At 43.2% G+C, this 24563-nt stretch overlaps 1 protein-coding gene across 1 annotated transcript; it reads left to right on the top strand.

Annotated features, from left to right (window-relative positions):
• Positions 1-1443: 1443 nt before the first annotated feature.
• On the top strand, positions 1444-10076 carry RHOU (ras homolog family member U). Its single transcript, XM_005291224.4, has 3 exons — positions 1444-2154; positions 3784-3842; positions 6979-10076. The coding sequence occupies exons 1-3, from the start codon at positions 1869-1871 to the stop codon at positions 7432-7434; spliced, it is 801 nt and encodes a 266-aa protein (XP_005291281.1). The 5' UTR covers positions 1444-1868; the 3' UTR covers positions 7435-10076.
• Positions 10077-24563: the final 14487 nt, after the last annotated feature.

The raw sequence follows: 24563 nt of genomic DNA, 5'->3' as shown, positions 1-24563 counted from the left end.
TCTGTATCCGCAAAAAGAACAGGAGTACTTGTGGCACCTTAGAGACTAACAAGTTTATTAGAGCATAAGCTTTCGTGGACTACAGGCCACTTCTTCGGATGCATATAGAGTGGAATAGATATTGAGGAGATATATATACATACACATACAATTGGAAAGTGCTCAGATGAAGTGGTGATAGGATGGTATAAGAACCTATCTAAAACAGAACACACCTCTGGTTCTGTGATCTCTTCCTCCATACTGCCAAACCTTAGCCTGAAATAGTAGCAAAGTGTCTGTCTAGATTAGAAAGAAATGGTGCTTTTCTAAAACTTGAGTTAGCTAAAGAGACTTGAAACATCACTCAGCACCTTGTGTAGACACGGATTAACACTTTGAAGATCATGTTGTAACCCCAGGGGGAGCCCGTGATCTGGTGACACTGTTTTAAAGGTGTTAAAACTCAAATATCCCAGTTTATTCCTTTCACAGATGGAAGCATATCAAGTAGTCATTACTCCGTGCTCCTGTATTGTATATGCAAAGTACAAATACAATTAAGAGAACTTCCCCAGTAAAAATATACCTTGTATTAACCCTATTTTTTTGACATTGCCCTAAATGTAACCAGAGAGACAGAGAAACACGGATGGAAAAATCAAATAATACTGTTCCTTTTATGTAGCCTTTAGCTGTGCTCAAATAAATTTCTTCTCGTATTATGTCTCATTAATACTGATAAATTAGCTCCGGAAACTTTGTTTCCCTCTGTGAAATAGCCAGAGCTTTGACAAGATTAGACAGTTTTACAGAAATTACAGCTGAGCCTTGGGGGTGGAGGGAAGGGGACAGCGTGGAATGAGGAGAAAAAATAGCCAGTGGGAGGGAAGGTGAGGAAGAAGATAGAGAGGTGTCATGTGGGGGTTGGGGGGAGTAGGAGTCAGGAGAAGGCATAGGAGACAGGCTATGGAAAGGTGCCTGGCCTGGGAGACAAGGTCACCCAGAGTAGAGAGATGGAAGCGGGAGGAGAGCAAAGAGCGAGGCAGGAACCGGGGAAGAGGGCAAAGCACTGGAGGCGGGAGGAGGAGGAGGATCACTTGTCAGGAGGGAGGAAGGAGCCGGGATGGACGGAACAGCCTGGGGCAGGGCAGGCGGAGAAGTGGCCGCTTCCAGTCAATAGTCGCGGCGCGGATTGTTTCAGCGTTCGAAGGGGAAGCGATTTGGCCAATGAGAAGCGGCCCAGCCACTGCCGGGGCCCCACGTCTCCGCAGAGGTTCGTGCCGCCGCCGGGCTTCTTCTTCTCCAGTGGCCGCCGCGGTGGGCGGGCGAGCGAGGGGCGGCGGGGAGCGCTGTAGCGCCGCCTGTCGGGCAGCCCCTAGCGCCGGACTCCTCCCCCTGCCGCCGGCTTCCAGTGCATCATCGTGTCCTGTGCAGGCGGAGAGCCGGGGCTGGAGGCTCCTCAGTGTGCGGCGAGGCGAGTGCAGCGCGCATAGGGCTCCCGCTGCTGCCGCCACCCCCGTGCTCCGGGAAGGCCGGGATCGCGCCCGTTCAGTCCCGCCGCTGGAGCTGGCTGCTGTTCCGCCCCTCCAGCCTTTCGCCGGGGCGAGCTGAGCGGCGGGGAAGCGGCTCAGGCGGCACCGCGCTGGCTCGGAGGAGCAGGAGCTGTCCCGGGCGCCCCGCACCGGCTGCTGGCGGGAGGATCTGGAGCCAAAGGAGACCGGCGAGGGGGAACTCGGCTCCCCGCCGGAGGAGCTGAGCTGCAGGGGCGGCGGACCCTGAAGGAGCAGGACACCCCCGTACCCAGGCTGGGCGCTGTGCCCCTCGCACCCCAGCCCAGTGGCTCTGATCCCCGCTCCGCAGAGCTCTCCTTCGCTGGTGCCAGGCGGATGCCGCCGCAGCAGGAGGGGGAGGCGGGCTACATCAGCAAGCCGCTGGCTGGCGGCTGCGAGGTGCCCCCGGTGCCCCCGCGCAGGGTCCGCAGCAGCCGGGCGGCGGCGCTGGGAGCGGCTCTGGGCAACAGATGCCGGGCCGGGGCGGGAGCCGAGCCGCGTCGCAGCATCAAGTGTGTCCTGGTGGGGGACGGGGCTGTGGGCAAGACCAGCCTGGTGGTGAGTTACACCACGAATGGGTACCCCACGGAGTACATCCCCACCGCCTTCGACAACTTCTCCGGTAAGGGGCCGCTGCAGGGGGAGAGAGGTGGGGAGACGAGCGTGGGGGCAGGTGGAAGGGGGGATTTCCTGGGGGACACCCCGCAACACTGGCGACCTGCTTGGGAATCTCCCATCCACCTCCCGGAGATGAACTGTCAGAGGGAAGGGGGAATACCCCTATGCCTCCCCTCTCTCCGAGGGATCTGCATGGATTTCCCTCTTCAGGGAGAAGTGAAATGGCCTGGCACTGGTGAAAGAGGAAATTCTTCCCCCTCCCCCCCCCGCTGGTGGGGAAGGGAGCTGCCATGGGGCAGGCGAAAGGCCCACCCCGCAACGCTCGGGAGCAAACATCACCACCCATCGCCTCTTCTTCTCGGTGATGAATGCATGTTGGCCCATATTGTTAGCATGTAGCTTTTCTAGCTCTGTGCTTGTGCAATGCCCATATTTTACAGCTGTGTTCAGCCCTGCGCCCAGATAGGACTTTGCTTGTTTTTTTTTTTTTTTTTTTTAAGGATTGTACTTTAGATCATGTTGGAAATATCAGTGTGTCACACCCTGCCTCCTTTAGTTGGGTTCTGCGGGCGGGGGGAGGGAGTAAATCCTTCATCTCCTCCTCTCTGTTTGTTCAGAACTGTGCTGGAAGGTGGCTGCAGAGATGGATGGGGCTCTTGAAACTGCATCCTGCCTTCTGAATTCTTTCAATTATATATCTTTGTCACTCTCTGAAAGTTTTAATAAGACTGTAGAGCCACATGAGGGTATTAAATATATGACTTTCTAGTCTCTCTACGCTTAAGTCCTGTGAGGTCTGCTGTGCTGGAGACGATTAGCTTCCTGGCACAAATCTGGGTGTCGAGCTTCAATATTAGGTTTTTTAATTTTCATAGAGTTGATCCAAACGGTCCCTTTCTGGGGGTACTTTATGTATGATTAGTAGCTAGAATTCTAGCTTTAAAAGTAATGTAACCATTCTAAATGCTGGAAGATTGATTGGATGGCATGACTTCTCGGTATTATTGAAAATCAATACTGTGAAGCCTAGTGACCAAATAATAAATGAAACCTACACTATGGCTAAAAGCATTTTATATTTAAATAGCAAGAAAAAAATAATGAGGCTGGTCTGTTTTATAAAAGATACCACCGTAGCCAGTGTTTGCACATGGTCACATATCAAGCTAGCTTGTTTTTAATGGCAAATTCTATAGTCAAAATTTCCAGTCGTGCAAGAAGAGGAGCTCCCCAATGGAAAATACAAATATTTGCATTGTCTTCCCAGTGATTTAAAACTGGGAAGGTTTTTTTGGGCCAGAGCTTTGAAAACACAAACGTGACAAGAAAACAAATCCTCTGTAACAAGAGAAGTAACCTAATTGTTTGGATCATTCTCTTTTTGTGTCATCAAAGAGTTTTAGTTCAGTGATTTGCTACTTCATCAGCAGCAGTGAAATGAATTGTAAAGCCCTGAAGGGTTTGTCTGTGCCTAAATGTTAGTGACAGACTTGGTTCCAGTTCTTCAAGTCATTAAATTAATTGAAGGGAAAACAAATGTTGAGGGAAGGCATGATTCTTTTTTCTTCTTCTTTTTTTTTTTTAATGAAAAATGTGTAAAGTCGAACTCATTACACCTTTTTCCTCTCCTAAGCTGTTGTGTCTGTTGATGGCAGACCTGTGAGACTTCAGCTCTGTGACACGGCTGGTCAGGTCAGTGAAGCGTCTTATTTCATTTAAGTGATGGGGGGAAGGGAGAAGTGTCACACAAAATAGTCTTCCTAAAGACTTTATGGATTTAAAAGGATATCCATTGTTTGATCATCTTATTAAATTTCCATCAGAGTAAGTAATTCTTAACCCACTGTATAAGGTTGGTTGAGGAGTGTCATGTTGTTGGTTCAGACTGCTTCCCTGCTAACTTCACTGTCAGGTTGAATTCCCAGGGACTGTAAGTTCTCCCTCAGACGTGTTGCCACTGACTTAATTTTATTTTTTTAATTATCTATAGGTTTAAAAGTGCTGCTGCTGGGGGAGTGGAGGGAGGATTCTGTATGTTTTGAGCACAGATACGAAGGCATGTGAAGGGTGTGGACAACTATTTTTATTGAGGGGGTCTGGAAATTTAAAAAAAACCCTGTTGAAGATCCATTTCATGAGTAGTTTTGTACCATGATTACATTTGTCAACTCTTACTAAGATCAGATAAATGAGCTTCATTCTTAACTCAGTGCTTCCAGTATCAAGACACTCCCTAAATTTGGGGGGGGGGGTCTAAAGCCACCCGAACCCCCCAGTTTTCCACACCCGTATGAAAACTCACATGCCTTACATAAGCATCTGGTATATGCATCCAGCCAAATAATGCAATACCATCTGAGGGAGCCAAGCATTAGCGAAAGCAGTGTGAGGAGAGTATGATGGCATCAGTAGACAAACCCCATTATCCTAATGAGCAGTGTTGTAGCTGGGGATTATAACAAAGATGTGAACTCAACTCTGTTCAGTACTGGCTTATACCCTGTGCAGTGCCAGAACTGCATTTTGCCTATACTTTTTGCAGTTCTAACCCAGGTTAAAAGAGTACAGAGCAGTCCCCTTTGAACAATAATATATGAGATGGGCCAGTAGGGTTGTCCCATAATGTAATACCCTGATGGAGGGCAAGGGGGCAGGGCAACACGCTGTTAGCTTCAGCTGAGATGTGAATTCAGAAGCAGAGCCTACCAGATGTAATTGTAATGATATCCTTGGTGATGGGGCCCCATGGAACGGCAAAAGCATTGGCAAAAGCATTGGTTTCCGGAAGATTTGAAAAGTCCCAGTCACTTTTTGCTTTGGTTACTGCTAGTAGTTCAGGAGTGTAAAATCTCCTTAGTGAAATAACCAGTGAAACTGCTCTCTTGTGTTTGCCTTTAAAAGGAATGGGTTGGGTGAAAACCAGTAAAATGAAGAAAATCATTCTGAGTATAGGATGCTTAATCAAATAAAATCTTGGTTGTGTGTGTGAGACAGCTTCAAAATGGGATTAGCATTTAAATAGGTAAAAACATACAGAGACATTGAGGGTTTGGTGTCATGAGCCCAAAGGTGCAGCTCTGCAGTCCCGGGATCTAGCAGTGAGACAAAGAATGTCTGCAGACTGTACTTGTAATATAAATGACCATGCATCCTCTCTACAGAAATCTCCCTTAAGATCTGGTTTTGGCTTTTGAAACCATTGAATCCTGCAAAATTTCATAATGCCTTGCAAGAACATGGGGCGATGTCTTTTTTAATTGTCTTCGTTGCTGCACAATACAGAACACTTTGTAAAGACGGTTTCTTTTAAGCCAAATGGTGAGAATCCTGCATTGCTGTCTTGCTGCCTGAGAGGTTTAATCTGAGAATCAAGAGAACTAATGAAGCCTGCTTTCTTGTCTCTTGTTTTATAACCTGTTGTCAACCTTTGTATTACCACTGAAAGAAATTTATTTAAGTGGAATGGGACTTCTGAGGCTTTTAATGGGCTTTAAACAACTGCATATCCTAAACTCTTCAGAAGCTTTCAAGTAAAATCTTAAATCCCGACAAATTAACATGTAACTTGCAATTCAGCAGTAAAATATTGTTCCTAGAGAGGCATTGTTGACTTTATTTGCTCTTTGCTCTTCTTAATTTAAGGCCCTGTGAGAGCATGGTGAATTTTAATTAAAATGTCATCATGGCTGAACCAAATCCTACCTGTTTAGGCTGTTAGTGTTACTGTGCTTTTATCCTGCTGTCAGCATAAAATCAGGCTATGCATAGTTAATCCTTGCCTCATTTTGCATTCTTCACTTGCAGTTTTTTGAGCTGCTGTGATAAGTGAGAATGCCACGATGGCCAAGTCGTCTGTTACCTTTTAGGTGTCATCTACATCAGTGGTTTTCAACCTTTTTTCATTTGTGGATCCCTAAAAAATGTTGAAAGGAGGTGCAGACGCCTTTGGAAATCTTAGACCTAGATCCGTGGACCACAGGTTGAAAACCACTGATCTACATTATGTTAGTTGATTCCTCAAGATAAAAATCAGAGCCTTGCATTGTAGATCTTTATTTTAAAGGCGGGAAAGAGAGAGAGGGAAAAAAATTTCATTAAGTGTGATGGTAGCAAGAAAAATGAACACAAAATAGTAGGGAGGTCATCTTTTATTTTAATTTCCTGTAGGCTGCTATTGAACCTTCATTTATTTAAGATGATTCTTGTGTGGGAACACTTGCCAGCTGCATTGTCCCAGTGCTCTTGTCTGTATCTCAACATATGGATAGTGTGATCAGCATTGCGGGGGGGAGGGAGGTGCATTTTAAATCTGAGCTGATCCATGATTGAGCTCTGTTAAAGGTGAATTTACACCCTCCCTCTCACCCCCTATTTACTGCGTGTTCATCACCTGTGTACCTTAGCCTGCACTCCACCTCTACAGTCTGGCTCTTCTGTTGAGTTACGGCAGAAGGGCATAAATACAAACACCCAAGAAAGGCTTAAAGCATTCAAAAGAAATCAGCAGTGTTAGAGAATCTTAAATACCTTAAAAAGATATTGTTTGGCCCTGTGCCCATGGAGTCGATGGCAAAATTTCAGTTAACGTCCATGTTGCAGGATGAAGCAGAAATTTGGCATATGTATGGCTTCTTCTATGAAAAAGTTCTGTTGTACACAAGTTACATTTGTGCCTATGTGAGAAGAACAGTTAAACTTGATCCTTTCTTTATTCATTCAGTAGTTCAAATCTCTAGAATGGGAAGTATTTAGGAACTGGTAAGGGTGGTACCTTTATAATTTTTAATGCTATTTTTATTCAGCAGTAATGTTGCTTTGCTTTGCGCAGGATGAATTTGACAAGCTTAGACCGCTGTGCTACACCAACACAGACATCTTCTTGCTGTGCTTCAGTGTTGTGAGCCCTTCCTCCTTCCAGAACGTGAGTGAAAAGTGGGTTCCTGAAATACGATGCCACTGTCCCAAAGCCCCTATTATTCTGGTTGGGACACAGTCGGACCTCCGAGAGGATGTCAAAGTTCTCATTGAGCTGGACAAGTGCAAAGAAAAGCCTGTTGCAGAAGAGGCCGCAAAGCTCTGTGCTGAGGAAATAAAAGCAGCGTCTTACATCGAGTGCTCAGCTTTGACTCAGAAAAATCTCAAAGAGGTCTTTGACGCGGCCATTGTCGCTGGCATTCAGTACTCGGATACCCAGCACCAACCAAAGAAATCCAAGTGCAGGACTCCAGACAAAATGAAAAACCTCTCCAAATCTTGGTGGAAAAAGTACTGTTGTTTTGTATAGTATTTGCAAGGACCTACATGTTGCTCTAGTGAAATCAAATAGAAGCTATATTAGCTTAAATCTCACTCTGTATTCTCCAAGTGTGTAGCATAGATCCACAAGTGTGTATATGTTGCTATTAGAAATCTCAATTTCCCTTTCTCTTTTGAGGGAGATGGAAGAACACGTAGGTAGGAAGTTCCTGTTAAATCAGGTTAAGGAATTTCAGCTTTCGCCTGTCTGATGTCAGAGTTTCCGGACTAGTCTCACGTTAAGGAATACATTTGTGATGTTAGAAATTGTACAAAGGGTTTGACTTTCTGTATCATAATGTGTATATAAAAGAGGGAGGAACAAAACTGAGGCCTTTGCGGATAGGGCTATTTAGAAGAAACAAAGGACTATGGAAATATAGAGCTCTATATAGATGGACAATTTTTAAAAACTAACATTGTGCCTCCAAAATGACATTTTAGCTTTAAAAATATACTCCCTCTTTCCCCCATCTCCTTCCCTCAACCACTTCAGGGGGGACTTTAACAATGTGGAACAAGAGGTGGAGTCTTCCCACAAATGCTGCTGCTTGAAAGGTCATGCATATACCTCCAGCCAGGGCCGACTTTAGGCCGATTCCCTTGAATCGGGCCCCGCGCCTAAGAGGGCCCCACGCTCTGGGTCTTCGGCGGCACTTCGGCGGCGGGCCCCGCACTTCCTAAAGCCAGCCCTGCCTCCAGCACGTTGTTAGACTGCCTAGCACATTAAGTAACTGACGTAATTACATCTTATTTGTAGCCTCCTGACTGGGAAATCCTTTTTTCCCTCTTTCTCTCTCTTTCACATGCAGTAATGTGCACGCCCAATGAACATTACAAAGTCCTACTTTGTTACATTTTGAATAGTTGTGGGTGCCTTTGTATTGATACAGACACCATGACAGTTCATTTAGATCAATTGAAAGAATGTAAATGCTGTTTTTTAAAAGGAATGCAACAAATGTCCATATAGCACCACACAAAATTTATCTGTTTTAAGCCTACAAATATGAACTTGTTCCTCGTTGAGGGATTTTCATGCTGCCAGTTAAATGAAAGGCCTATAAAAAAGGCAGATTACGTGCCATAACCAAACACCAGAAAAGTGATACTTCTGTGTCCTGTTTCTGATGCTGTTTTGAACAAAGTTCATATTTGTTTCCAAAGGAAGCAGTTGTTGGTGGCTTAAACTTGTCTTAGATTATAGTCGCAAAATTGTGTTGAAACAATCAGTGAAATTTAACTGATTCTTTCCCAGATACCTTCAACAAATTAAAGTGAAGTGTGTTTAAAATGTCATTTAGTGGTTTGTCTATTCAAATATGCATCAAATGTGACACAATTTTTGGTCTAACAAAACCTGCTGAATTCCAGTCTGCTTTGTTTTAGGGTATCAGTGGGTTAATTTGTAAGATGTGGTTAACTCTGATGCCAGTGTCTGCACAGTGAGTGAAAAGCCTTAGTTTGTATTGTCTGACTTTTTTTCATGGCCCCAGCTTGCTTTGTTCTATATACTCCAAGCTCAGTTATGTTCTGGCTTTATTTTTCCTTTGGCAGCAGCCTTAAAGCGAGCCTTTGTTCAGAGTCTTCAATTAAATTGGAATTTTAACTGTTCACAATTTCTTTCTCATCATAACAAAATGGATGTCTGATTATAAGAAAATTATGGAAGCCATTTGAATTGATAAAGTTGGCCACAATTTACCTCCTGGCCTACTTAAAGAAAATGACATTATGTAAATGCATTCTGGGATATATTGGCTTAAGTGCCGGAAGCAAAATTTTCCTCTGTTAAAGCAAAATGAATGCATAACATTCCATAGCTGAACTTCAAAAATGCAATAAAAACCTTTTACTAAAGTCCATGCGATCTATTCAATAAAAATATGTTGGCTTATGCATTGGGGCAGCCTGGAAAATCAGTTTCCATAACACAAAATTGGGAGAATGTATTTTAACTTAGTTGCATGCGGTCCATAATGTTTAATGGTTGTGAAATTAACAGCTGAGTCTTGATATTCCTCAATGTAATGCTCTGACATGATTTCAAATATATGGAGTCATACTGACAATTTGAAGATGATGAAGCTAGATTTTTCTTGTGTATTTTGCTTTTCTGTAAAATGGACACAATTGGTTTAAAATGTGGATTTTAGAAAAGGAGGTGAAAGTGAACAGCACCCATTGCAAAAATAACTGAATTTGTTCCATAAGATTTTGATGCTCCATATTGTACCATACCAAAAGCAGACAGTTATATTTTTATAAGTAGCCTGTTTCATAGTGTCTGGAGTAGCATAACCTTTAAATGTATCCAGCTGTGACTGTTTCTGAAAATGTGATGTATATAAGACTTGTTATAGCCCTTTACTAGGTGTATGTGTAATAAAGTCTAATAATTTCATGGATACTGCTATACATGGGGCTACACAGGGTCTAGATTTAGAAATGTTACTTTTAAAATCACCAGTATTTTACAAGTGCAAGTGAGGGGAGATATCTCCATGTAGTCTATAATCTCATGTGCCTTATGAAATTCTCTTCTGTTTTCTAAGTGTAGGCTATACGGCAAAACATGTTTCATGTGAGAATGATATAAATGAGGTATTTGAAAATAAATTCTGATCAGTGTATTTGTCTGCCTGTTTTACCAATAGTTTTATGCTGAAAGCCTCTCTGCTTCATAGCATTATGTCTTGCATAACATTCAGCCAGTACAAGGCTACTTTAATGTCCCGGGGACATATATCCTAGACGAATGTCAAGTACATTGCTGGTGCTTAACAAATAATAAGCAAGATTTTTTAAAAATTAATTTAATTTGGAGATGGGACTGAGCAAGAACAGTGGATCCCTACCTCCCTGTTCTTCCTGCACCCAGTTCAAAATTCTGGAAGTTTGGGATGTTTGCTGTGAGCCACTGGTCTCAGATTATCTCTATAAGGAGCCTGACTGGAACACTGAATCCCAATATATCTATACTTTTACTTTTGATCCCTTTGCTACAGCGCAGGCTTCTCCCACCATGAATAACGATCCCACACATCTAGAAGAACAGAGCATAGACTGTATTCACTTTCTCATTTCACTTGTTTGTATACAGCTGATCAGCTGTAAGCTATTTTGGTAGTCTGTAACTAGTACTCTTTTCTTAACAATACTTAACCTTCATATGCTTTTCATCTTCAGAGCTTTTTACCAATATTAACTGATACTTTTAGGATCCTGTGCCTACTCAAATATGTTTTATCCCCTTTGTTTCCCCACCTGTCAAGAAAACAGAGTTGAAGTTCCTTGGCCAAGGCTGCAACAGGAGTCAGTAGAAGCTCTGTGTTTGCCATTTAATATTTGTGTTGAGGACCAATTAAAACTAGACCATCCCTGACAGGTGTTTCTCTAACCTGTTCTTAAAAACCTCCAATGATGGGGATTCTATAGCTCCTTTGGAAGTCTATTCCAGAGCTTAACTACCCTTCTATTCAGAATGTTTTTCTAATATCTAACCTAAATCTCCCTTTTTGCAGATTAAGCCCATTACTTCTTGTCCTACCTTCAGTGGACATAGAGAACAATTGATAACTGTCCTTTTTATAACAGCCCTTACCATATTTGAAGACTTAGCAGGTCCTTCCTGAGTCTTCTTTTCTCAAGATTAAAGAGACAGAGGTTTGGTTTTTTTAACCTTTTATCACAGGTCAGGTTTTAAAAACTTTTTATCATTTTTGTTGCTCCTGTTCAACAGTGCTACTGCCTAGCCAGTTATTCCCCATTTTGTAGTTGTGCATTTGATTTTTCCTTCATGAGTGTAATACTTTGCACTTGTCTTTATTGAATTTCTTCTTGATTTTTAGACCAATTCTCCAATTTGTTACGGTCATTTTGAATTCTAATCCTGTCCTCTAAAGTGCTAGCAACTCCTCTAAGATTGGTGTCATCTGCAAATTTTATGAACATATTCTCCACTCTATTATCCAAGTCATTAATGAAAATATTGAATAATACCAGATTCATGACGGACCCCTGTGGGACCCCTTTTTCCCCTTAGATTTTCTTCCCATGGGACCTTACCTGCCACTTCTCTGAGTTTGTTAAAGTCTTTTTTTATTTTGAAGTTCATTGTCCTTAGTCTGAGGCACTCACTTTGATCACTTTCACCCAAATTGCCTTCAGTCTTCAGATTCGCTGCCAGTTCCTCCCTGTTGGTCAGAATTCAGTCTAAAATGGCTGCCCCACAGTTACTTCCTGAACAAGCCATACCCCTCTCTACCAATATTCCAGTCATGATATCCCACTAAGTCTCAATGCAAATTAAGTAATAATTTAGCTTATGTATGAAAACTTCCAATTTATCCTTATCCCCCCCCCCCCCCATGCTCCTTGCATTCGTGTATGGACATTAAGGTGTTGAGACGATTCCCCCACTGTTTTTCCTCTTGTTGGTCCTACAACCCTATTGCAATTTTTAATGTCCCGCCAACATCTAGACCTGGGTTATTATAATCTTTTCTTATATTTACCTATTGGCTTTTGTCATCTGCCCCCTTTGAACCTAATTTAAAGCCCTCCTCATTAGGTTGGTGTGCAAAGATGCTTTTCCCCTTGGTCAGATGGCCCCCATTTCTTTCTAGCAATCCTCCTTCCTGGAACAGTATCTCATGGTCGAGGAAGCCAAAGCTCTCCTGTCCAACCCATATGCACAGCTATTGTGTTACAGAAGGGAAGAGATATGTAGTGAGAATGGGAATGTCAGAAGTGCTGAGTATCGTGTTTCTCCCGCCCCACCATGAGTAATGCCAACGCTTACTGCTTTTGAAAATCCCACTTATGATTTAGGCCCCTGTAGCTTTTTACCTTCTCTGCTCTTAACAGAGTCAGCCTGACCACTATTAGTTATTGCTTCATCTAAACTATTGGAATATTGACGTCCTAAGCTAGAGATCCTCATTCAGTTTACAAACCAGCATTACCCTACAAACTTACAAACCATTCACACCTTGTCACCATGTGAATGAAATTTTAAGCAGCCCAAGTAGTTCCACTGAAATCAATGGTGGTGTACGGTTCTGGCCAATATCAGTAAGGGTATAATAGTCTGTATTATACTACTGATCGTGTGCTGCAAGTTAAGATACAACTCAGACTTCCTCCCTTTTTCTCCGTAACCCCCTCTCTTAGGCTACATCTACACTGGCCCTTTTGTCAGTAAAACTTTTGTCGGTCATGGGTGTGAATCCCCCTCCCCCAACCGACAAAAGTTTTACTGATGAAAAGCGCCGGTGTGGACAGTGCTTTGTCGGCAGGAGATGCTCTCCCGTTGACAAAGCTACTGCCTCTCGCTGGGGGTGGTTTTATTTTGCCGGCAGGAGAGCTCTCCTGCTGGCAAAGAGCGTCTACACTGGAAACCTTACACCTGCACAGCTGTAGCAGCACAAGTCTTAGAGGGTTTTTATCTATGCAACTATTGCAAACCATCTAATTATACATACAGTGGGAAGCAGAGAGACAAATGATTAATAAACTATTTTTCCCACAGCCAGAGTTTCTGCTGTTGAAAATAAAATATGTATATTCTCTCCTTCCTGTTCCTTTTATGAATATGATAGCAAATGAAGAATGCTAGAAGGAGTATTTACGTTAGCAATCTGCACAATGAAAATACAGGACAGTAGTCTGAACTGCCAGCAGGATTCATTTCTAGCAAGTACCTGCTGCTTAAGCGCATCTGCCACTGCCTATGCCTTTGAGGAATGGGTTTCACTTAGTTTGCACACGTAATCTGAAACATATAAGTCTTTGAAATGAGATCAGGCCCTAGGTTGATGCTATGTTGTAATGTTGCCTCTGTGGAGGAAACCATTGTGCTATTTGCATACTGATTTTCAGAAAAAGCCTGCCTTATCCAAATACTCAGGATCTAACTACTTCTCCAAATTCCTTTGCACATGTAAATATTAATTGGATAAAAACAACTTCAGATTTTCAGACCAGTGGTTTGTACATCAAGTAGCTATATAAGCTGCTTTTTTATATACCCAGACATCTGGACAACACCAAGCGTGGATTAAGTAGATCTGACTGTACTTTGCACAATGGTAACTTTGTACACGTGCATTCTGTTATGATCAAAAGGCCCCTTCAGCTGCCCTGCCTGAGATATTGGGTGAGGTGGCAGCTGAGCCTGATAAGAACACATTGAAGTAAGTCCATTGTAAATAAGGTTTTCCAGTAATGCTAAAATCTGTCTTTTTGTGATGGGTGGAAGTTCCTGAGGGGTGAGGGGGATTTTTTTTCATTATATCAAACCCAAGTGCTTAAAAAAAAAAGTTGTGACCTATCCTCCTGAGGGAGAAAATATACTTTTACCTATTTTTTTAGTGTGTTTATTCAGAGCATTGGATAGCACTTTAGGCTTACTTTAAAGCTGATTGGAGTCAATGGCAGAGCTTTAGCATTGATTTCAGTGTGCTTTTGGATCAGGCATAGTCAGTTCTGCCCCAAGCCTGGGCCTACATGTAACTTCACATATGCAAGTCGTCCTGTTGCGCTCAATGGGACAACTCATGTGCATAAATGTTTGCATGAATGAGGCAGCACTCAATTTCTTCTGTTTGTGCTGGTAATGAGGAGGAAAAAAACAACCAGGAACATGTAATTGTAAAGTGAGGAAAATTTGGCAAGTGTAGGCCTAGAAAGTACTCACATAGTAATTAATAAAAAATATTGACTAGACTTCAGGTTAATAGCAACTCGTTATAAACCAATATGGTCAATTTAAATATAGCAGCCAGTGAAAAGAATGTAGGCCTAATAGGATTACGGTTGTTCATTACACATTTAGTTCAGTCTTCACTGCTGGTATAAACTGAGCAAAAAACAGTTGTGTGATTTGAATGGATTTTACCATCTGATATGGACAGGGCCGGCTCCAGGGTTTTGGCCGCCCCAAGCAGCCAAAAAAAAAAAAAAAAAAAAAGCCGCAATCACAATCGCGATCTGCGACAGCAATTCGGCGGGAGGTCCTTCGCTCCGAGCGGGAGTGAGGGACCGTCCACCGAATTGCCGCCGAATAGCTGGACCTGCCGCCCCTCTCCGGAGCGGCCGCCCCAAGCACCTGCTTGCCAGGCTGGTGCCTGGAGCCGGCCCTGGGTATGGAGCTGCTTTCAGTGCTGATGATTTATTTCTCCAATGTATTTTAATGGGAAAAATAAAGCAATGTTGTATATAAAAAAGGCACGAACCCCCCACTTGGATTTCCTTAGTTGTTTTATTCATCAGAGAAATGGTTTCCAAGGAGTGGGAGCGGCAGCCTTCCCTGCTTGCAGAAGACAACACAACTATCGCTCTCAGCTAACAAACTGCCCTTCTTCATAGACCTACTCCTGCTCAGTTAAACACAGATGCAGTTAGGAACAGTAGTTGCTTGTTCCCTGGCACTTCTAACCAAAATAAACACAGCAGACACATTGGACCTGATTCTGTTGTCACTTATTTCAGATAAATTTACTCATTTATCTGAAATATTGTAGTCAGTGGAGTTTTATCTGTATAAACTAGTGTAAAGTGAGATCACAACTGGATCCATAGATTCCTGTTTAGCTTGTGTGGGCATGTGTATGTTGCCTTTAGTTGCCTGGTTAACACCCCCCACCCTACTATCTCAAGGAAATATCTTACAATGGATACAAAACAGGATGATACAGCTTTTCCCTCTGTAGCCTCATTCCTAGGGAGGCATATTGGCCCTGTTCCTCAAATTTCTTACACTCTATGGGGTGATCTGCAACCAATCCACCCCCTGCCCTGACATCCCTTGCAGATCGTAACTTGCCAATTTTGTACATAAATGTTAATTTAAACAAAAGAGCTGATTTAAGTAGCTACTTCATCCATGCCTATTATCTCAAAATCCTTTGGTATCGCTTATCTTAGGAAGGCTCTGGCTCAGCAAATATAGTCCCAACCTACACTTCTCAGCATAAATAATTCTGCACAATAATTTTTAAAATTTACATTCCCATAGCAAACAACCCAATATATCCGCTTAAAGTCTCCAGACCGTTGCCTCTATACTAGCTTCAATTTTTTACCCTTCTTTCACTAATAGTCATTGTAGATGCTATTTGTAACAATGGCAGGTAAAACATTTTCAGACAGCAACAGAGAGTCCTGTGGCACCTTTAAGACTAACAGAAGTATTGGAGCATAAGCTTTCGTGGGTGAATGCCCACTTCGTCAGACGCATGTACGTCAATGCCACAGGACTCTCTGTTGCTTTTTACAGATCCAGACTAACACGGCTACCCCTCTGATACTTGATTTTCAGACAGAAAAGTGAAGTTGAACGTGTCTGTTTAAAGCTAGTAATGGAGTGAGTCCTGGGTATATATGCAAGGTTGCCTCTGTTTAAGCTTTGGTTCTGAGGGGTATCTACATTCTGACAATTCAGAAGAGGTTAAATTTACATAAAATGACTCAATTTCACAGTTTAACTGCAATTCTTATGGTAGTCCATCTCTCCTCTAAAGGCACTCCGATAGCATCTCTCTTATATGGTGGCTGAATCAAATGACCTTAAATCTTCCCAGGTCATCTTTTAATGCCAAAGGCTGCTCTCTCCCCCTCAGTGATACTGGTTATTTTTGAATTTGAAATGGCATTTTGCCCCTGTTGTCTAGCTTTTGGGATTTTGAAGCTCCCTGCATCCCTTTCTTGTGCCTTTGAGTTTTGACGGCCTTTCCGTATTTTAAATTCCAAACCCAGCACACTGTGCTATTCCTCATCTCCGAAAACTGGTTTCTTTTTGTCAATCCGCAACAATCAATCTGAATGGGTTAACAAACAAGAAAAAGACTAATCTGGGCGTATATTGCTGAGCAATGATATCAATTGGCTTATGATAGCAGAGGGGTGAGGTCACTGGGCTCGTTATGGTTGCACAAAGCTGTGATAAGAAGGCACCAAATGCCTATGCATTTAGCAGTTGTTGACATCTTGGGGAGGGAGAACTGTATCTTCTCCAATTCAGATAGAACCCTGGCCATTTTCAAAGGACTTTGAAGTACCTCCTGACAATCTCCTTTAGAAGATAACAGATTACAAAGAGAGGAAGGAGTAGGTCTTCCTGAAAATGGTTACAGCAGCACACGTGATTATCTAGTCTGGGTAATCATCAGTCTCAGTTAGTGCTGAGGCCCTCAAGTGAGTCAATGACCCAAAACGAGGGATTAATGCAGAAAATGTAAAGTAATGTGGAACTCACTTATTTTTGCTTAATTAGCATTTTTATATAATATCAGCTTCCTGATTCTGCATTTGTGAATTTATCTAACAACACTGAGAACTGTGGAAAGGAGGCAAGATGGCCCAGGACTAGAAATGAGGCAAGCTGGGTTCTAGTCCCAGCTTTGCCCCTACCTTTATGTGTGACTTCAGGCAAGACAAGTATTTGCTCCATGTCTTAGGCCTGGTCTATGCTAAAAATTTAGATCAACGAAGCTATGACATTCAGGGGTGTGCAACATTCAAATCCCAAGTGCCGTCGCTATGCCAGCCTCACCCTCTGCTGTGGATGTGGCTAGGACAATGCAAGCATAGCTACTCTGCTCGGAGAGGTGGTGTTCCTACAGCAACGGAAAACCCACTTCCCTCACTGTAGGATGTGTCTACACTTCAGGGTTACAGTGGCATAGCCCCGGTACCACAGCTAAGCCACTTTAGTCCCTGTAATGTAGACAAGCCCTCAGTTTCCTCCTTTATAGAAGAGGGAATACGATAATTCTTTATTTCAGGGAGTGCTATGAGGTTAAATCTTTCAGATTTTCCTCAAGATTTTCAGTGACTTGTGATTTTGGGTACCTCAGTTTTTGGATAGATGACTTGAGCTATCTTACAGGGGTCTGGTTTTCAAAACATGCTGAGCACTCATCCTTTGAAAACCAGGTGTCTCCAGTAGGGTTTCCACAATCACTAGGCACTTCTGAATAACTTGGCTATAATATTTTAATGTGCTTTAGGATTCTCAGGTGGAAGGTGCTATAGAAGTGCGAAGTACTATGACATTATCAAAAGTGCCTTAAAAATGGCCTCTAAGTCATTGTTTAAAAGGTATTTTAAGCCTGCTCTGGAAATGGTGAAAGTGTGTTTTGCACAAAATGCATCATTTGCACAGAAATTCAGCACAGATTTTCTAATATCATATCCCATAATAGACCAAATTCTGCTGTCAGTGACACCTTTGAAAATACATTGATTTCAATGGGATCACATGAGGCAGAATTTGGCCCACTATTTTAAAAAATTATAGATCCAATTTTGTACACCTTGGAATCCAAATGGGCAATCTATGCTCATGATGCTTTTGGTAGCAGTGATATCAAAATGATCTGAGATTCCTCAGAATAATGTGATGGCTTAAATCAGAGGCATTTGACAATTAAGATGATGGAAAAATGCCTTGATAATTGTACAAACATAAGCAAACACTCATTGCTTTGGATCAAATCCACATCTTTAAAGTTCTTCACTGTACGGATTAGTTGAAATAGTCACTAAAATCCCTTTTAAATGCTATAAAGCAGTTAGAATTAGGATCCACCGAAGGCAAGTTTTGCTGGGAAATCTTTCTAGTGTAGACCAGGCCTTCCTTACCAGAAAACAACCCCACAGATCTGCAACAGTTCAAAGAGAATGACAGCATAACAGCAACTCTCTTATGACCATATACAAAAATCTACTGTACAATCACTAGCTTTAAAGTTCACAAGGCTTGGAATTTGACATATGCTTTCATGGCAGCATAGTTTTACTTGTGCATATTGTTAGTGGATCAAATCCCACACTCCTTAGTCAAAATGCCCACTGAAGCCAATGAATGCACAGTTACTATCCCACCCTAATAAACAGGATAAATTATGTCATACAGTTAAAAAAACTGGCTAAATACTGTAGTCCTTGCTGAATCAAAGCTCCTATTCACTTTATAATAATGAGATTCCATTGACTTCTAAGGAAGTCTTTCCCCAAGTCAGGACAGTGGGGTTTGGCCCCTGGTTGTTAGTCAGGTTCCTGTTCATTTTTTTATCCAACACTTTGTACTCCTGATTCCTCCCTGTGGCACTTCTGCTTCTGATTAATTAGCAATCAGGCTGGGAGCCAAGATAACACAATCTGGTGCTTACAAATCGCTTTGTCACATTGGTAGGACCAGACAGCAGGTTTTCAGGATATCGGGTCCTCAGAATCCCCCTGGTAGAGAGGCTTGGTTAGGTTTTTTTTTTTCTTTTTGGTTGGTGTTATTATTCCCCAAAATGGAGTCACAGGATTATATTTTCCCAGGGTGCTGCATTCGGATTGAAATTTCTGCTTCAAAGAATATTCAGTTGACTCACTCAAGACTTTGCAGTCAATCTGCATTGACTTTCAAAACTAACACTTGAAAAGGTGAGTGGAAAATGTATTATAAAATAACAGCGTAGATAGCGCTCATTGAGAAAAGCAGATAATCTCTCTTGTTTGTTCCACCACATGTTAACGGCACAGCATCTGTGACGTTCACTCAGTAAAGCGGGTACTGAATTTGTCTTCTGTCCAATAGAAAATCCCCTTTAATCTTGTGAAATGCTATCGCTGTAATAAGAAGTATATCATAGCTCTAAGCACTTTATTCATTCCACCTCTATTGTCTCAAATCAGATGTGGTGCCAATTTGCAAATATTTAGCAAGATTAAGGCATTAGGCTTGTGTGAGAGGGATAAGTGCAAGGTAGTAGGAAGGGAAGGAGAGGATATGGGTCTTATTAAATAAATGTGCTTCCAAACACTTATTATTCACTCTTATTTGGCTTTGGTTTTTCTCCCCCCTCCCTTGGAACAGTTTGCATGGGCAATTTGATGCTCCCCCCCCCCCCCATCTAATTGCAGCTAATAAAGATTAGTTAGTGTTTGGTCATTCTTGGCCACATGCTGCCTCCTTAGCTAAGTAAAAACCTCATTTATTAGTGATCCTGTGATTGTGCTTGGAGATGGGATTGTTCTGGCAGCGGCCAGTTGGATTACAAAGGCCCTGATGTCATTTGCCATTTGTTTGCTCTTCTAAACAAACAGCAGGGGTTGCTCATTTAAACAATCAGGTGAGTTTAGGAGACACTGATGAACAGCAATGAAAAACAAGGATTCTGGCCTGGAACCAGATCACTTGGCTAACATAAGCGCACTGAAATAGTAGATGTGACCTGGCAATGATACTCCATAAGGATTTTATTGTGTGCTAGTGAGGGACAGCTTTTGCTAATTTGGGGTCAAAATTTGCTGTCAGTTACACTGATGTAAATTGAGTTACTCTGGATTTACACCATTGTAACTGAATTTGGCTGAATTTGGCTCATTATCTATTAAGCGTCCAACTGGTTTCAAGGGTCGGACAAAATGTCTCATGAGCAGAACTGTCTTTGCTTTTTGCTTTAACACGTCTACTACGTTTTCCAGACAGCAAAAGCAATAGTGTTCTTTCAATATGAATGACTGACTAAGGGGGGGAGCAAAATGAACAAAGGTAAAAATATAAGAAGCTGTCTCCTTATTGAGACAGTACCTCCTCTGTTACTTTCTCATCAGCTCTGACTCTCAAAAATGGCAGTTACCTCTGCAGAAAAAAGGCCTGGACATTGAAAGGTGCAGTAAAAAATAAACATAGTTACATATCCGACAGATACTTTCCATATTCTACACCCATCAGTTATCAGGGTGGAGTTTTTATGTTGCAAGGGGTAGTTCATATTTGTAATCTATATGAAAGAGAGTATTGTCTCAATGTTATCTTCATCTAATCTGTGGTGAAGCAAGCTGGGGAAGCTTCTGGGACATTTGTTTAAAGAGGAAGTGCAAAGCAAAACTGAAAAGAGAATTGTGCCCAGATTTCATTGATGAATATGCTCACAAACAAGGCTTGGTGTGTTTTGGGGGCTGCCAGGCATTCAACACACACAAATTTTAACTAACCTTTTCAGTTTATTTACCCTCAGAATGTGATACCACAACTACCAGAGATCTCATTGCAAGTCTGTAATACAGTGGTTGTCATTACAAAGCGGGGGCGGCTCTATGTTTTTTGCCTTCCCAAGCATGCTGCGTTGGTGCGTGGAGCCGCCCCTGTTACAAAGTCAACATTTATATACTATACCTATGATCGTTGTTTATTATTCTAAAAATAGGGGTAAAATCCGATATCTCAGATATAACTGTGTGTTAAATGTTTGCCAGTTCTGACTTTTTAATGATCATCACTATATCAGTGCTGCCTCATAATGATACATGCTGAAATATGTTTGGTGAGCCAGGAAATGCCAAGAGGGTTTCAGCAGGGATATACATACATACATACAATTTTAACATTTATACATGTGTTTGCATGTATATATGTGGGTGTGTTGGTGTTTATGTTCTGAATGCTTGCCAGAACTTAGTTAATGGGACCGTCTACACATGAATCTGAGCTTAGTTTCCATTTTTGCTTTGCCACTATCCTTTAATAGAACTAGTGACTTGAGATATGACAGGTGCTTTAAACACCATTGCTACTAGCAGTTTAGCATAGTCTCCCTAACATGTGAATGGGCTGGGACTGATTTCTGAAAACCATTCTATCCAAACCATGCAATAGACAAAGCTTTCCAGGGAAGACAAACCTACATAGTTTATGGCAGGGGCGGGCAAACTTTTTGGCTTGGGGGCCATATCTGGTTTCGTAAATTGTATGGAGGGCCAGTTAGGGGAGGTGGTCGTTGTCTGACCCCCACCTCCTATCTGCCCCCTGGGACTCCTGCCCCATCCACCCCCCCCCCGTTCCCTGACGGTCCCCCCCGGGACCCCTGCCCCATCCACACACCCCCACTCCCTGTCCCCTGACCGCCCCCGAAACTCCTGCCCTTGACTGCCCCCTGCCACCCCATCCAACCCTCCCTCTCCTTCCTGACTGTCCCCCCGGGACCCTGCCCCCATTCAACCCCCTGTTCACCCCCCGACCGCCCAGGGCCGGCTCTAGGCACCAGCAAACCAAGCACGTGCTTGGGGCAGCACAATTCCAAGGGTGGCATTCCGGGGGCCGCAGTTGCGCTCTCTTTTTTTTTTTTTTTTTTTGCTTGAGGTGGCAAAAAACCTTGAGCCAGCCCTGCGAACGCCCCGCCCCCTATCCACCCCCCCCACCCCCTGACCATCCCCCTGAACTCCCCTGCCCTCTATCCAACTCCCCCTGCTCCCTGCCCCCTTACTGCGCTGCCTGGAGCACCGGTGGCTGGTGGCGATACAGCCGTGTTGTCCGGCTGGAGCACCAGCTGGAGCTGGGCCACGCTGTCACCGCCGCTGCCATGCAGCACAGAGCATTGCGTCAGGCTGGGCTCTGCAGCTGTGCTGCCCCAGGAGCTCACAACCCTGCCGCTGAGGCTGCGTGGGAGGGGGGACAGCAGGGGAAGGGCTGGGGGTAGCCTCCCGGGCCAGGAGCTTGGGGGCCGGGCAGGATGGTCCCGCGGGCCGGAGGTCGCTCGCGGGCTGTAGTTTGTCCACCTCTGGTTTATGGTATGGTTTTGGTTTCAGAAAACAAAATCCCCATTACAGCCTGGTTAGAGAAATAATGCTCGTCTCCTGTTAGACAATTGTGTATGTACAGGCAGGGCCGGCTCTAGCTTTTCTGCTGCCCCAAGCAGCAAAAAAAACCCGCCGCCCCCCCAGCCTCCCCGCCGAGCGCCGAGCCCCGCACTGCCCCCCCCGCCGAGCGCCGTGCCGCCGGATCCCGCCCCCGCCGAGCGCCGCTGGAACCCCCTTCCAGCGCCGCCCCCTCGCCGAGCCCCGCGCAACCGGAGTCCGCCCCACCCCCCGCGGAATGCCGCGCCGCGATCCCCCCGCCGCCCCTTACCAGGTGCCGCCCCAAGCATGTGCTTGGGTGCCTGGAGCTGGCCCTGTGTACATATAAAAAGCATATAAAAAATAATACCACAGGAATATTCTATGTCCTGCCTGAATTCTACTCTTTCCCGATTCTCTTTAGCTTCTTTCAAAAGATTAGATCTACTATACAGATAGCTATCAATAATAAATAATGTTTAGCACACAGAGGGACTTACACAAGACATTCTCCGGAAAGTTATCTGAATTAAGATAACAATCAGAAAAGCACATAGTAGTTACAGTCTATTCCAGAATTTCGGATGAATGAATAAAGCTGTAGTGGAGCACTCTGGGTCTGTATTTACATTTTTGGCCAATGTCAGTTTGAATACTGCTGGCTCATAAGGATTCAGGGTATTTGTTATGTATTTATATTTCACCTGCCTTTTGCATTTTGATTGTCTGGCTTGTTGGTGTTCAGACTCAAGATGTGGAAAACTTGCTAGTTTCACAGTAGATTATGATTTAACTTTCTCAGGATTGGTTTGGGCAGTTTTGTGCCAGCTGAATTTCACCTAATATTTTGGGTCTGAACAAACCTAAAAAAGTAAAACTCCATATTGAGGGACAGGCAGCGTAAAGTCAATTAATTTCCAAAAGAAGATTTGCATAATCTGGATTAGATGCAGGCAGTGACACAATACTGGCTAGAAATACATTTATAGAGAGGCTGTGCCACTTTTTTAGTTTGCAGTCCATTTCTCTATTACCATGTCGTAGGAAGATACTCCATTACATCAGCGCAGAAGGAATTTTACAGCATTCCCAATCTGCCACCTGAGAGTGTCATTTTTGATGGCGTATAGACATCTCTATTCCATTCCTCCTTAATTCTGCACCTTCTGCACTGAGAAATGTCATAAATGCCCTGAAAATAATTTGGAGCTAATGTAAATGAGTCTGCTTCTTAGTTCAAAGTGTCAGTGTGCAGGGGATTTGAACATTCACCACACTGCACTCCTGCCAGGCTCCACAAAGAAAATGTACTAGAGATGCCAATAATCCCTGTGCTAGTCTCACATACATCATATGGTTCTGCAAAAAGATCCATCCCCTCTAGACTTCACTGTGTGTGAGGATCAGTGAAACACTCTGATTCACCAACAAGCCCCCTTCATAAATTCTGCCTTCTGGAATTGGACGAAGGTGGCCCATCATCTCCTGGAAAACCACTCTAGCTTTTCCTCCTGTTGGAAAGAAAAAACCCTTCCTATTGTGACCAGATAGAAAAGGTAGAATAAATGCAATGTACCTTCCAGAAGAACAAATTAGCAGTCTGGTCCTGCTAAATTCAGCGTATCCTCAATTCCTGTAGCACTGAGGGTGTTTAGCTCCAGCTGACTCACCACCTGACAGGCTTGGGTCCTAAAAAGCTTACGATATTGCCTCACCTGGGACCCTAGAGGCCATATAAATCCATTCACTACAGACTCATCATGCACCTACTCACTCTCACAACCCTCTCTCCTTTACTCCTCTTCTCTGCCTCCTTTCTTCTATTCCTACTTAACATGTTTGTTTTGAGATGTGAATTGTGTCGGGATGGGCCCTAGCCAAAGCTGTAGATCTTAAAAACACCCCTTAACTTTGGAAGAGTTTGGATTCAGATCCAAACATTGAAGCTTGGGACCATTTCCAGAGTTTTGCCATATCTGTGCTCTTTTTCAAAGTTACTGTTGTTTTCATGTAACATGTGGGTTCCACATTTCATTAGTGAGGGTTTTCTTTTCTTTTCTTGTTGTTGTTTTTGACTATTTTTCAAATAAAATATTTCTTAAAATCCCATTGCAGTCAGGTGTTTAACCTGCGCTGCTCTTTTGTTTTACTCTCTTACCAGGGACCAAATTTAGCCAGCCACTACACCTGTGCAACCACAGTGGAGTCCTGCTCTGGGATAGAGTCTATGCCATTCTCATATCTGTAAAATATAACCCTTTCCCTGGTATCCACCAAATAACAAAAATCAATTGCAAAAATTCTTGCCCCCATGGAACACAATAGCGAAAGAATGGGCCACTTAGCACCAGTGTTTTCCACTCACCTGTTACTATAGTTTCCTGAAAGGAAGTTTATATTGAAGCCTAATCTTCAATCTAACCTTGAAGCTGAATTCAGCAAAAAGGTACATCATGAGAGTCTTCTATATTCTCTTTTAGTGATACACAGCATTACTGTGATAAG

Source organism: Chrysemys picta, chromosome 3 (assembly GCF_011386835.1).
Source record: "Chrysemys picta bellii isolate R12L10 chromosome 3, ASM1138683v2, whole genome shotgun sequence".
NCBI lineage: Eukaryota > Metazoa > Chordata > Testudines > Emydidae > Chrysemys > Chrysemys picta.
Note: the sequence above shows the minus strand (reverse complement) of the source record. Positions and strands in the feature narration are given on the sequence as shown.

Coding starts and splice junctions, on each gene's coding strand:
- RHOU (XM_005291224.4), top strand. CDS start 1,869: ATGCCGCCGCAGCAGGAGGGGGAGGCGGGCTACATCAGCAAGCCGCTG. Junction 2,155..3,783: donor CGCCTTCGACAACTTCTCCG/GTAAGGGGCCGC, acceptor TCCTCTCCTAAG/CTGTTGTGTCTGTTGATGGC. Junction 3,843..6,978: donor TCTGTGACACGGCTGGTCAG/GTCAGTGAAGCG, acceptor TGCTTTGCGCAG/GATGAATTTGACAAGCTTAG.